We start from the raw sequence: 13,142 nt of genomic DNA, 5'->3' as shown, positions 1-13,142 counted from the left end.
CTGTGATAATAATGTTCATAAAGATGTAAAAGTTCATTATTCATGGTAATAATTGTGTACGAATAGTGTTCACGTTTAGTACTGGGAAAACCTGAAATGGCTTAAATTAATTAATTTATGCAAATACGAATTCATTTAAATATATTATAAAAAGGGAATGCGCGTGTTTCGACAATACTACAATGCACATCATTTTATTAATAATTTACGGAAAATACCATAATGAGGTTAACAGAATAATATTTATTTTGTGTAAATTATGTTAAGACTAATAAAGTAATAAAAAAAATAAGACATATTATAATTTGTTTATTAATGGATTACCTTAAGTATACACGAAGAGACAATTTTTTAAGAGATTTGTTAGTGCTGTTTTGGTAGTGATAATGAGAAGGATAAATTGGCCAAATGGAAAATATTGTATATGGCATATTATACAACGATGGTCCACTTCTGTGGTATTTTTCATTTTATTTTTAAATTTACCAGTTCAAGACTCGTCGTGTTTTCAATGTTTATGAACGCTATATTTTTAAACATTTTATCTGTACATATTACTATGTAGGTACTAGCCAGTAGCAACTAGGTAATAAATTTTCACAATAAACCACTGGGAAGACTAGGAAAACTAATTTCACCCAACACAGACTTCTATATTTGTTCTCTTCTTAAGTTCTAGAGCTTAAGTAGTTTTTTTTAAAGTTTAATTATTTTATTTCTAATTAAAGCATTTATTGCCAAAACATTTAAATTGTATGGTTAATTGTATTTTACTTTAAGTTCTTAAATTGAAAAAATGTATTATTTTAAAACTGAAATATTGAAGTGTAGCACAATGAAAAGATAATAAAATGGTAAATTTTAATTATGTTTACTACAACTCAACACGCAACAATATTGCTTACCTAGGGCATCCGTCAAAAAGGACGTCCGCCTTGTTAGTTCAGAGGTCTAGTGGTGTGGTAAATGATTAATTGCAGCCTATATTAGCAAAACGACCATGGACCTTCCACAACAATGCGTCAACGGCGTGGATAAGGTTTTTTCTTTTTTCATTTTTCTTTTTAATTATTTGTTTTCACAAACACTGGCTATTTTCTAGAAAGTTTTTACGGATTCCATTATGTGTTTGAAACTAAAAAAATTTAATTTAATTTAATTTAAATTAATATTGTTAATGGGATAAGCGATTCGCTGAATAGTGAATATGTTTTGTACAAAAAATGGTCAAACAATCTTTATAATCGATTTTTGTCATAATGATAAATATATAGATATTTAAGTAGGTAACAGCGAAAAAATTATTTTTATATGAAATGTTAATAAAATATATAAGTACTTATCCTTGAAAATATTTCATCTGTGATTTATTTTCCAAGATTTTAAAATCGAGTATAATAAATTATTCAACATTAATTAATATAATATGATCTGACATTATAAGTACTCAGTGCTCGAAGTGGTGGAGGGATACGGAGGGATGGCATCCCTCTACTTTTTTGTTAGATGAAGAATAGAAGAATGGCATATCAGGAAATCTGAATTGTAAGGCATCCCTCTACTTATCTTGAGCCATTTCGACCACTGTAAGTACTTACAAATTGCTATATTTTTGTTTTTTGTAATGTTCATATCAGCATATATTGTAACACCACTACACCAGCTAATAATGATGAAATCATTCATTGTTATTATACTCGGTAAAGCAATACAAATTCATATTATTCATCAAAGAATAGAAGTTGTTTGAAAAAATAAGTACCTATACCTACATGGAATTATGAAAATACGTCATTAACAGTTATTCAATTTTAATTTTAATTATGATAATATGATATTTACCTAATGCTACGGTTTAAGTATGATTCATTTAACTTATCTTCGAATAGTGAACGATATCAACATCAACAATTAATGGTGTGCATATACAACACTTACTGGTGCAGAGCTATAATAGTGTTGTCGTGTATTACAAGTTCATCATAATATATAAACGCGACTTTCAGCCACGCAACGAATTGCCAATCGGGAAATCGTAAAACTCTTACCGAATACGAGAACTCGAGAGTAAAAGTTATTCGAAAGTTAAAAGACAATCATATGTGATATCGGTGCAAATGTATAAGTATAAACACCTATCCGGTACAACAGTCGGAAATTTTTCGTGTCAGTCTAACAACCCGTATTGTTATGGCTCGAAATTCCTCTCAGACTTTTTTTCGCGCAGACAATATGGATAAACGCACAACATTCGTAGGAAATTCTCGCCGTGCTCGTGACAAAGATCGTCGGTGGTCGCGACGCACATTATATTATATATTATACAATTATACTGTTCGGTGACAACCATTGAAATCATATCTGCCGGTAAACTAGTGCTGCGCGTGAATAGGAACACAAGAGGGTATATATAGGTACAGAGTGACGGAATTTCGACTTTTTTTTTTTTACCCCATCGTCGATAGCCCGTTGATTAATCGTCGTACTAGCACAATCGGATAGATTAATCATGTCATCGGATGTGGTGGCATATTGTACACTGACTGCAAAATAATCCCGTCGCCATTCGTGCGGCTCGAGTCACGCGTAGGGAAACCGCGAGGAATCTGCAGCTAGGTATAGTAGACGTCGCCCACACAATATTATTATACAGTGTAAAATATTGTTCTGCCGAATAATTATTACTATTATTATTATTATTCACACGTAATAATGCGCGGGGTATTTTTTTTTAAAACATATTTTTTCGAAACGGTCAGGTCAGAGTACCTGTTAAGTTAACATTTTTAAATGTGTCATTTTTTTCTCTAATGATCACACATTTAACGCAATATATTATTATGTTATTCAAACTATTATTCATATATTTATTTTGATTTTACTCATTGTGCCAAAAATTGTCTTAAAAAAAATAATATTTATTTTCACATTATTATTTATAGGTATAGCTAATCAAATCAATATGTACATCGTTAAATGTTATAAACATTTTATTTCATAACACATAACTATAGTTTCATAAATTATTGTAGTTCCTTTATCGTATACTAATAATATAATATCCGTGAATGCACCTACATTGTATTATAATATGTATATAGGTATGCGCTTATATTAAAATTATATATAATTATAATTCATATTATATTTTATATGTAATTGCATATCTGATGACAGTAATTAATTTACAGTAACTGCGCTCTGCAGTGTATTGCAATAAATACGTATATGGTGTGTTTATTAGTCAAATAATATATTTATCGGGAAAATAAACATCTACTGCAGATTCCATAAATAAAATATATAATTGAGAGTAGAATATTGATATTTTTCACCGTTAACACTTACTATGTGAACATTTATTTAAATATATAATAGTTAATAGGTAAGTAGGTACACCTATAACAACTTACAAGTTAATATTTATAGCGCCGATCAAAAACTTGCCTTGACCACGGTAGGTACACAAAACAGAGTTGTCAACGTTAACTTATGCACTTGATAATATTGTTAAACACGCATCTACGTATAATACACGTACTGTGTTTGCGAAGGAGCTTTATGCTACCTATTATGTCAAACTTTACATTCTATACAGAAATGTAACGATAATGCCTCAATGTGCTCGGTTGCGGAGTGGGGAGGGGGAGGGGGGGAGGGGGGAGAGGTCGGAGTTATATATTTGAAAACACGACGTCCCCTGGAACGATCGAGTCGAGTAGGTGCTATACGCCGAAACTAAACGAAGCCAATAATGTATATTTCGCAGTAAACAGGAAATCGTTAACTGCTTTTGTTTGTTTACGGATGCGCACCAAGGAAGCGACCGATATAATTTTAGGATGGAAACGACCGAGAAAAAATATACTATTCGGTGAACTAAAAACTGGGTCAATTATTGTGCAAACGCGGTATTGCGTTCATTAAAATATATTATACAGGGATGTCTTACACCGTGTTCTGTGTAGGCATGTGACCGTCAATACATTTTTTCTAATCAATATGTTTGAAGTACATCACGACCCTATATGAAGATGAAAAAACTGTTTAAGTTTAATATCTTAGGTTTGTCTTGATAAAAATTGGAGAGAGCCAAGTTATATAGCGAGTTTATGTACAGATTTCAAAGTTAATTATTTATTCAAATAGTTTTGTATGCATGATACATCTTAAAGTGCAAGTTGAGTAGAGAAGTTCAATTATATCGACGCAAGGCAGCTGTGTCCTAGTACAAAAAGGAAGAGGACACTGCACATACAATGAACGAGAAGGAACTAATTTAAATAACTCAATAGGTCAATAATGATATTTACTAAGAATCTAAATTCCGTATTAAATTAAAAACAAAATAAAAGTATTTGGGTTTTTTTTTTTTATTTCAAGTATAAAGGCTTCAAAATTATGGGTTATTAACTTACGGTTAAAGTGCAGAGATAAAAACGAGTAAAGGTATCTGGTTTATATTATACAAAAACTGTATGATAGTAATATTTAAATATTTAAAATGAAAAGACAATATTTTTAAAATTTAAAATGTATTCAAAATAAATCAAAACTACAGTCCCTAGACATATTATTATCAATTACTATCAAATAAACAGAATTTTAATGTAATGTATCTTTATTGCTATCGGAGTTTTAACAATTAATAAATTCTCGAGGGACGAATCGTATGTATATTATACCCTATTGTACTTTATTGATACGTACAACAAACGAGGTAAACGTTTAAAACTATTTTATAATTTTTTAATACTGGAGTAAAATTTTGATAATCACAAAATATCTAATTGTATAGAATTATTATGAAATCCATGAATAATTAAGCTATATAACTTAAAATAATAAGTACTAAAAATAATTATGCGTTTTAATAGGAGATATTATTTTATTTCAATTTATTCAAAACAAAAGACTTAGGTATGTAAGTAAAATCATTTCACGTCTTTGGGACGTGAAATGAACGTAAAATGAACATAATTATTGCATTAAACTTTTGAAACAATAAAAACTTTGTGCGAATCATGAATACCACGACACCATTTGTTGTTTATGATTAATTAGTATTTAGTAGTCGTATTTGCAATGGGCTTGATTAACTTTTGACACTTGAAAAATAATACATTAGAATTTAGATTTATTTTAACACAATCAGCTGGAACTCAAACGTTTACTAACATGGAAAAAATTTAATAATTATTTTTAATTGATTAACGTTCCGAACTCATGCCACAACACTCCAGTTATTTACAGACTTACAGCCATTATTTAATGCTGCACTTGAAGGTTAACATTTGAACGGTACACTATCAAAATAAATCATTTACGAATAATAATTCTAATGTGCAAATATACCATTCATTGCAATAAGGTTTTACTAACAGGTTAAACATATTATACATAGAACGCTGTTCACGAATATTCCGTAGGTACAACTTATACAAGTATATCTTTTTAGAAAAAATGTATATTATATATTTTTGATATACGCGAATTTGGAATTTGGTCTTGGTTCGTTAATGGGAATTAAAATATAATCAAATGTTATTTAAAAACAAAACTTTAGCCACTTAAGCGATTTTACAATTTTAATATTTATTATTAGACTGCGTTCAAAACGCTTGAATGGCTGTAAATCTGTGTACACTGAAAGTGTACACAAACTTTTGTGGAATATACAGTCAATGTTGTTTGTATATTTGATTGTAACTTATTTCTCTTGTTTACTTAACGTTTATAAATATTTTGTTCTTCGAAACTTAGTGGTAAAATGTATAACAAAGAGTTAATTCAATATCTCAAGAGAAAAATTATTTTAACAATGTTAATTATATATTTTTTTTAAATAACATAAACGATAACAATAGTTAAAATAATTTGGTGTGTTCATTTCGGATTTTGATGAATGTATTGGTTTTACGATGATGTGTACCTACTTTTTTGTGTTTGCCATCACTTTTTGGAGCAGTAAAAATGCTTCAATCTTCAACTATGAGGGGGATTTTTGGTTGAAAGGTACCAGAAAGGTGCCTGTATTTAGGTGATACATTGAGGGAATAAAAATATCTTATATTTTTGAAAATAATAGGGGGAAAAAATATGGAAAACCTAAAAAATGTATGTATAACAAGTTTCGAAAAAAACTTTTTTTGTTTTATTTCAAAAATGAATAATCATGTTTACCAAATATTTATATTTGAATTTTCTAAACATAGTTTAATTTTCAAAATTGTTCAACTCATTTTTAGCCATTTATAGAAATTACAAATTATTGATTTTTTTAGTTTTCATTAATAATTAAATGTGCATACAAATTTTTATGATCGATAAAAAAGCTTGAAAATTTAATACAAAGCTCTTTATATCAGTAATTAAAGCATTTTAAAAATAGCGAAAATATACATGGATAGGTACAGTTTTTTTTTTATAGACATTAATTGAGGTTTTAATTTTGACGAAAAACAATTGTTTAAGTTATTATGACATAATTAAAAAAATATTAACCTTTGGAATTTGGAACTTTTTGTCATTGAATATATTATTATTATTAATTTCCATATTTAATGAAATTTTCAAAATATTTTGAATAGTTTAAAGCTTGTTATACCATTAACTTAATCACGTCGTGCTATGGTATCGATTAATTAAGTTAATTACATTCGAAAAGGTACACTCGAAACCTATCATACATCAGAGCGACTTCCATCGTCATTAAAAAATTGTGTCTCGTGTTAGACACGTGTGCTTGAACTCGTAAACGCGGTGGTGTTTAAAAAAGCTATAGGTAGGTACCAATATTGCAGCCACGGTATAACATTCCATTAAAATGTATCGTCGGCCACCGAGGGACACAAACAGTATAATGTACTGCATGGGGATGTATTGTATGTATACCTACAACCTACCCACCAACAAAGTAATATTTGCAATGTGACTGTAAAAAAAAAAAAATGTCTTTAGACCAATGTTTCAGTCGATTACCTTTTCAAACACGATGGCGATGTATGTTTTGTGCGACAAACGAGTCTTTATACGTTTTCTTGTTTATCGCGAACAAATACAGGAATTGCAAACCTCCCCACTCGTATCATACTGCACACGCGATCGTGAGTTGTCGTTATTATCATTATTATTGTTATTTTTTTTTCACCCCTGGCTACCCTACATCCCTTCCGCACCCGACCGTCGTGTTCTTTACACTCTGAAACCTGTTCAAACAGTGCTCCAACAGTGCAGTGGCTTTGGGAGCGCTCGTTAAACGGCTCCGGTTCGGGGGCAATTTATTGTCTCTGAATAAATGTCTTCCGAATTTATTGCTCGTAATCTTTTATCGTTCGCTAGTAAAATACAATTTGACGTGTACAGGTAACCACTATAACACAACGCAGCCTATACAGTATAATGGCGGCGATGGCCAGACGGGATCACACTGATATATTTCAATAGTAATTCGACGTGACTGTTGTGCGGAATAATGTAGAGCACACATCATGCAAGCAAAAGAAGAATGAAGGTAGTCTTTCGGAAGATATGTCAAGTCAATTACCAACACCGGTTAAACGCGCGCGCCATGTACCGTCGAAATATTTGAGGATGCTCGTGCGAGATTTCATGTATTATTATCTTATAGCATGCGAACACTGCACAGTGGAATTGTAACAGTATAATACAGTTTATAGCATAACGTATCACGTATAAAGCACATTAGACATGAACTACCTATAGAAAATAATTTGTATTTTCAAATTCAAAATTTAAAATATACGTTGTCTATACCAGAGAATCAGATAATCTGTTCCGGTTACCGGTTCACAACCACTGCAGCAGGTGCCCAAGTGAAGTCAGTTCGTCTAGTTTTGTCGAGACGGCTGGTTTGGTTAATTTTCAAATGACGGCACTTGTTATTGAAACGGGGACATCCCGAGTGCGTCCCGTTTTTAATTTTTACATTTTTCATAGCCCGAGCGCGTCCGCAGTCTTATCGACAAATTATAATGAATAGCCCGAGTGCGTTCTCGGCCCACAGCTGCTATAGGTACCTATTTAAGATAAACTAATCTAATAAAAACTTTTAAGATACCTACATGTTTGGCGATCGAATATGGTGATTCAAATGTACGACTATAATAATATCATTTGTACATTTATGACTGTAAAACAATTTAAAAATAATAAAATATCAAGATTAAATGTTGTCAAAAGAATGGCATTTAAACACCAGCCTATATAGATAAAATAATAAGAAAAATTGTTTTAATAAATTGTACGCTCACCCAAACTTAACGGTGTAAGCTGAAATAAATAAATAATAATAATAAAAAGGTGGGTAAGTGGATGTCGCTCTGTTGTACAGTAGGTTACAAGTGGGCCACTGTAATGGATGGTGTTAAATTTGAATAATATAATATCATTGTATAAGAAAAAACGATTCTGAGCGAAAACGGTCAGTCAGCCTATGATATTACCAAGTATATATGATGATATTATTGTGAATAAAGTAATTTATATATAACCTATTTACGTGGAGCCTTGTTTTCAATTTTCAATCCTTAGCTATAAAAGTCGAATATTTTATAAATTTTTAACTATACAAAATAATTATTAAATTATGAATTTGATAAATTTTGTCAACATTTGAACTTTAAATGCTTATAAAAAAAAATTGTGCCTATGTATTTTTAATATTTTTCAACTGCTAATTAGTAATTAGGTATTTGATGCTTGATTATATGAAAAACGAAAAAGATTTATTTAATAAATAATATTATAGTATAATTAATACCTACACCTACATAGTTGCATAGGTATCTGTAGTTGTTGTTTGTTTTCACACAAAATTGTTAATACAAATTGTATGCTATTTTGCGTTGGTGGTTATTCATGACGCACATAGTCTACTTGTTATTACGGAATTGTCTTGCAACTACCGTTTTATATATTCTTGTGCTTGAAGAAATTTAAATATATTTTATTATTATTTTTAATAGGTAGGTTAGGATAGTTTATATCGTAGTTTTAAAATCGCTGATTTTAGCACCTATATTTCAGTTCATTAGTGGCAAGTCGATACATAGTAGGTATAATATTATTATGTTATTGTTAGCGTTATAATATGCAAGAGATTTATTAATTGTCGATGTAAGGTTGTAAAGGGGGTTTGTGGTAGGATTTTTGGACCCACACAGCTTATTTTTAACTTTAATTCTTAAGAATTCAATACATATTATCATTGTTTATAAATATGAACTAGGGGGAGGTAAAAATTAAAAATAAAGCAGTTAAAAAATCGAACACGTTTGGGCATATTAAAAACTAAATTAAAAATGTCCATACAAATTTGTTGGATGAGTTAATGAATTATACATTTTAATGGTTGACAAATGATAAATATCATAATCGAATTATATTTTTTCATAGGTTAAAAAAAAAAACCGGCCAAGTGCGAGGCGGACTCGCACCCGAAGGGTTCAGTACCATTTTCTATAATAATACTAATATAAAACAATATTTATGCAATGCAGATCAGTGTCGTGATGTTAAAAGAAACAGGATTATTGAAAGTAATAAGTCATAAAAATACCAGGCTGAGAGCTGATGGACGAAAACGGTGTGCGTATATTATAATAATAATGTAATAATAAATGCAAAAGACGTACACCGCGGTAATGATTGCGAAAGATACCACGAACACGACGTAGGTATACCCGTAGGTATGTACCCATTGTACCCGTAGCCCGCAGCTAGCCCCGTGGTCACCGACGGTCCATTTCGGGCCCGACTGGTGTTATAATACACGTTGGAAACACTGCTTATACTATGCGTTCTGATGGATTTTCAGTATGTACTATTATAGCGGCAACAGAAATGCATCATCTGTGAAAATTTCAACTGTCTAACTTTCACGGTTCCAGAGACACAAGCCTGGTGACAGACGGGCGCGGACGGACAGCGGATCCATAGTAATAGGGTCCCCGTTTTACCGTACGGAACCCTAAAAACCAGGATATAAAATCGTAAGTTCACAATATAAAAATAAGAAAAGTAGTCAACTTTTCTATTGTACAGTTTAGTAAGACGTGTCGAGTGTACCTCGCCACTGAATGTGTCACTGTAATGTATACAATGGGCATGAGTTAAATTTGAATTCAATGGTAAATCATTGCATATTATGAACAACTATTCTGAGCGGAGACGATTTGTCGGCCTATTATCATATAAATATATTTGGTATTAATTATTATAGTAATTTATTTGAACTTTGGTTTTTTTTACGGATAAACTATAAATAAACAACAGCTGAAAATGAATATAAATATTTATTGAAAATGTTATTGTGTACGTACCTATAGTAATATTTTATATTATAATATATAAAAAAGTTTTAAGTCCTCATGAATAATAATTTTGAATTCTAACAAAGTAACCAACATTGTAATCTTTGTTTAAACATTTAATTTTGTCGACATTTGTATTTATAATGTCTGTATACAAATTATGTTAAAATATTATAATTGTAAAAACAATACATTAATCGCTTCGCTCTGAATCTAAAAACTAAGTACAAACATTTTAAATTTGTATGACAAGAAATTTCAAAATGTGTTTTGTCAAAATGAGTCAAAACTTTAAAAAACTTAACAATTTTAAATTGTTTTCATTTTAATATCCAATTTCTGGGTGGTTTTTTAAAAAATATATTTTATGCTTCGAAACCAACATAATATATTGGTATTATCAATTCTTTAATCATAGGCAAAAACCGGGTAAAATTATCGTGGGGGAGTGGATGGCCAACCACATGAGATGCCTGGATATAATATATGTAGGCACTATTATAATATGGTAAAAAAAATGCATCGATTCGCTTTAAGCGATATTATTTAAACTTTATAAGAAATAATAATATTATTTATAATAATGTTTTTTTTTTGTTTTTGGCGATTAAGGTGTAGTTATTAAAAATATAATTTAATAACTAATTAGGGGGCTTAGACCCTCTCACCTCCCCTCCAATTTTCCACAATGGATATAATACTATAAGTTATTATTTGTTACTCGTTAGGTTACCTTCATGTGCATGTACTAGTGTGTCGACTACGTAGATCCCGTCAGAAGCGTAGTCCAGTATCCACCAAATGGTCGGCATCGCATTGTTCAGCTCCCAGAATACGCCACGGCCGATCACAAATACCAAATTGTATAGAATTGTGACGGTTACTAACATAAGCCACTGAAAAAAAAAAAAAAACATTAAAGGTAATAAGATAATAATAATAATTATGTAATTCTGTAATAGTACAATATTATTACGTGACCGGGCTAAACAACATTTACCGGATTCGTTAAATGAGATGCGTTTCGAACAGATTATGGGTTAAACTCATTTGCGTCATTATATTTACAGGTGGGTGATCCAGACCATTTGGGCAGGATTTTTTTTTTAAATATTACCTATAGGTAGTCTCTTTAGAAACCCTGGTCTTTGGTAGATATATATATTTAAATCCGCGTTTTTTAATTGGTCAAAGTAATATTATGTTAGAATACCGTTCTCAGTACTTATTCATTTTTTATTTACTATGAGATTGATGTTTATTAATATTATAATATTTTCCATCTTTTTTTATTAAAAAAAAGGTTTAAAAGCAAACCGTATCCAGATTCCAGACTTTACATAGGTACTGTACGTCTACAGTTATTTAATTTAAAAGTGAAAATATTAATATTAAGTATTTATAAGCTTATGAATCTTAATTCATTACAATATAATAGTTTTGTTAGAAAAATTAGATTGAAAAGTCGGTCTCTAATGTTGTTAAATAAGCAAAAAAAAATCGATTACCTAGCTTAAGTATATTAAAGAGTAATTGAAAAAATATGGTTGTATTCAATAAATTATAAAAATACAATTTTATCAACGAATAGGTAATCAAAAAGCTGAATCTGGACATTGCTTGTAGGATGTTTTTGTGTCCGTTTTAATTTTGGCCTGTCTTTTCACCATTGGTATTATTTATTATATTTATTTAAAGCTAAGAACCGGTACATTGTTTTTTTGCAATTTTGTTTTACTGCATAGTGCATAATATTTAATAATATAATATCATATGAAATATGTAGTTACATATTACTTTTACTTACCCTTACTACCTTTGCACGTTATATCAATTAGATAACATTATATTTTATGTGTAGAAATTAAATATCATGTGGAAACTATGTTTTATAATTAGTAAATGACAGCTAACTGACAAAGAATTCAGCAAAATAATGATTGGAGTATTTAAATTAATATTCTGTGGAAATACATTATGCACATCCGTTTATTCTTTGCAAAGTTAACTTATATTTGATCGTGTTCCAGTCAATAAATATTTTGTTAACATGATTCTAAAAATAGAATAATTTGATAGAAAAACTATGATCGTAATAATATGTATTCATTTTGTTTTGTGTTGGATAATTTTTATATTTATTTCATAATATTATTTTATATTAAAAAAGAGTTAGAACTTGGTACCTGATAAGCCGAATAATATTTTGTGCATCGGTTACTATAGTTAGACCATTTGAGTGTGGATTTATTACATTTAAAAGAGATAAATAATCACCGTGGCAATTAATAAGTTTAGAAATTTGATGGTGTAAGTTATTAAAGTAGGTACAATCTATGTCCAATTTGCAATCAAATAATATATGAAACATACACGTGTTTTAAAATTTATAACAAAGAATACATATTCTAAATAATTAAAAAGCTTAGTCGTAAATAATATATAGTATCGTTAAGCATTATTGAATTTATATTCTTATTAAATTAATTTCAAACTGAAATGCCTTTTTTGTATATTATATATTATTTTATAATACATAATTTAATAATGATAAATTTTCATAGTACAAATAGAAATAACTTTTACACATAGTAATATATAGATTTCTGTATAGCATATTGTCATTGATGATAAGATCTTATACAGACATGTGTTATAAAAAGATTGAATTAAATGTGTACGAATGTCAATATTGGACTGAAAAAAATATATCTTCCATCGTTACATTTAAGTGTTATAATTTTTTTAGGGTAATAAATCTTTTTCAACATAAAACGAATTCAAAACTATACATTGGTTTTTATTTTA

At 29.6% G+C, this 13,142-nt stretch overlaps 1 protein-coding gene across 1 annotated transcript in view; it reads right to left on the bottom strand.

Annotated features, from left to right (window-relative positions):
• Positions 1 to 13,142, bottom strand: part of LOC132946502 (cyclic nucleotide-gated cation channel subunit A) — a 188,840-nt gene that overhangs the window by 49,467 nt on the left and 126,231 nt on the right. The window contains 1 exon segment of the mRNA XM_061016536.1: positions 11,068 to 11,230. Coding sequence (XP_060872519.1) covers positions 11,068 to 11,230 — 163 coding nt within the window.

The sequence above is a fragment of the Metopolophium dirhodum genome, chromosome 6 (genome assembly GCF_019925205.1).
Source record: "Metopolophium dirhodum isolate CAU chromosome 6, ASM1992520v1, whole genome shotgun sequence".
NCBI classification, from domain to species: domain Eukaryota; kingdom Metazoa; phylum Arthropoda; class Insecta; order Hemiptera; family Aphididae; genus Metopolophium; species Metopolophium dirhodum.
The sequence above is the reverse complement of the archived record's forward strand: the minus strand, read 5'-3'. Positions and strand labels throughout refer to the sequence as shown.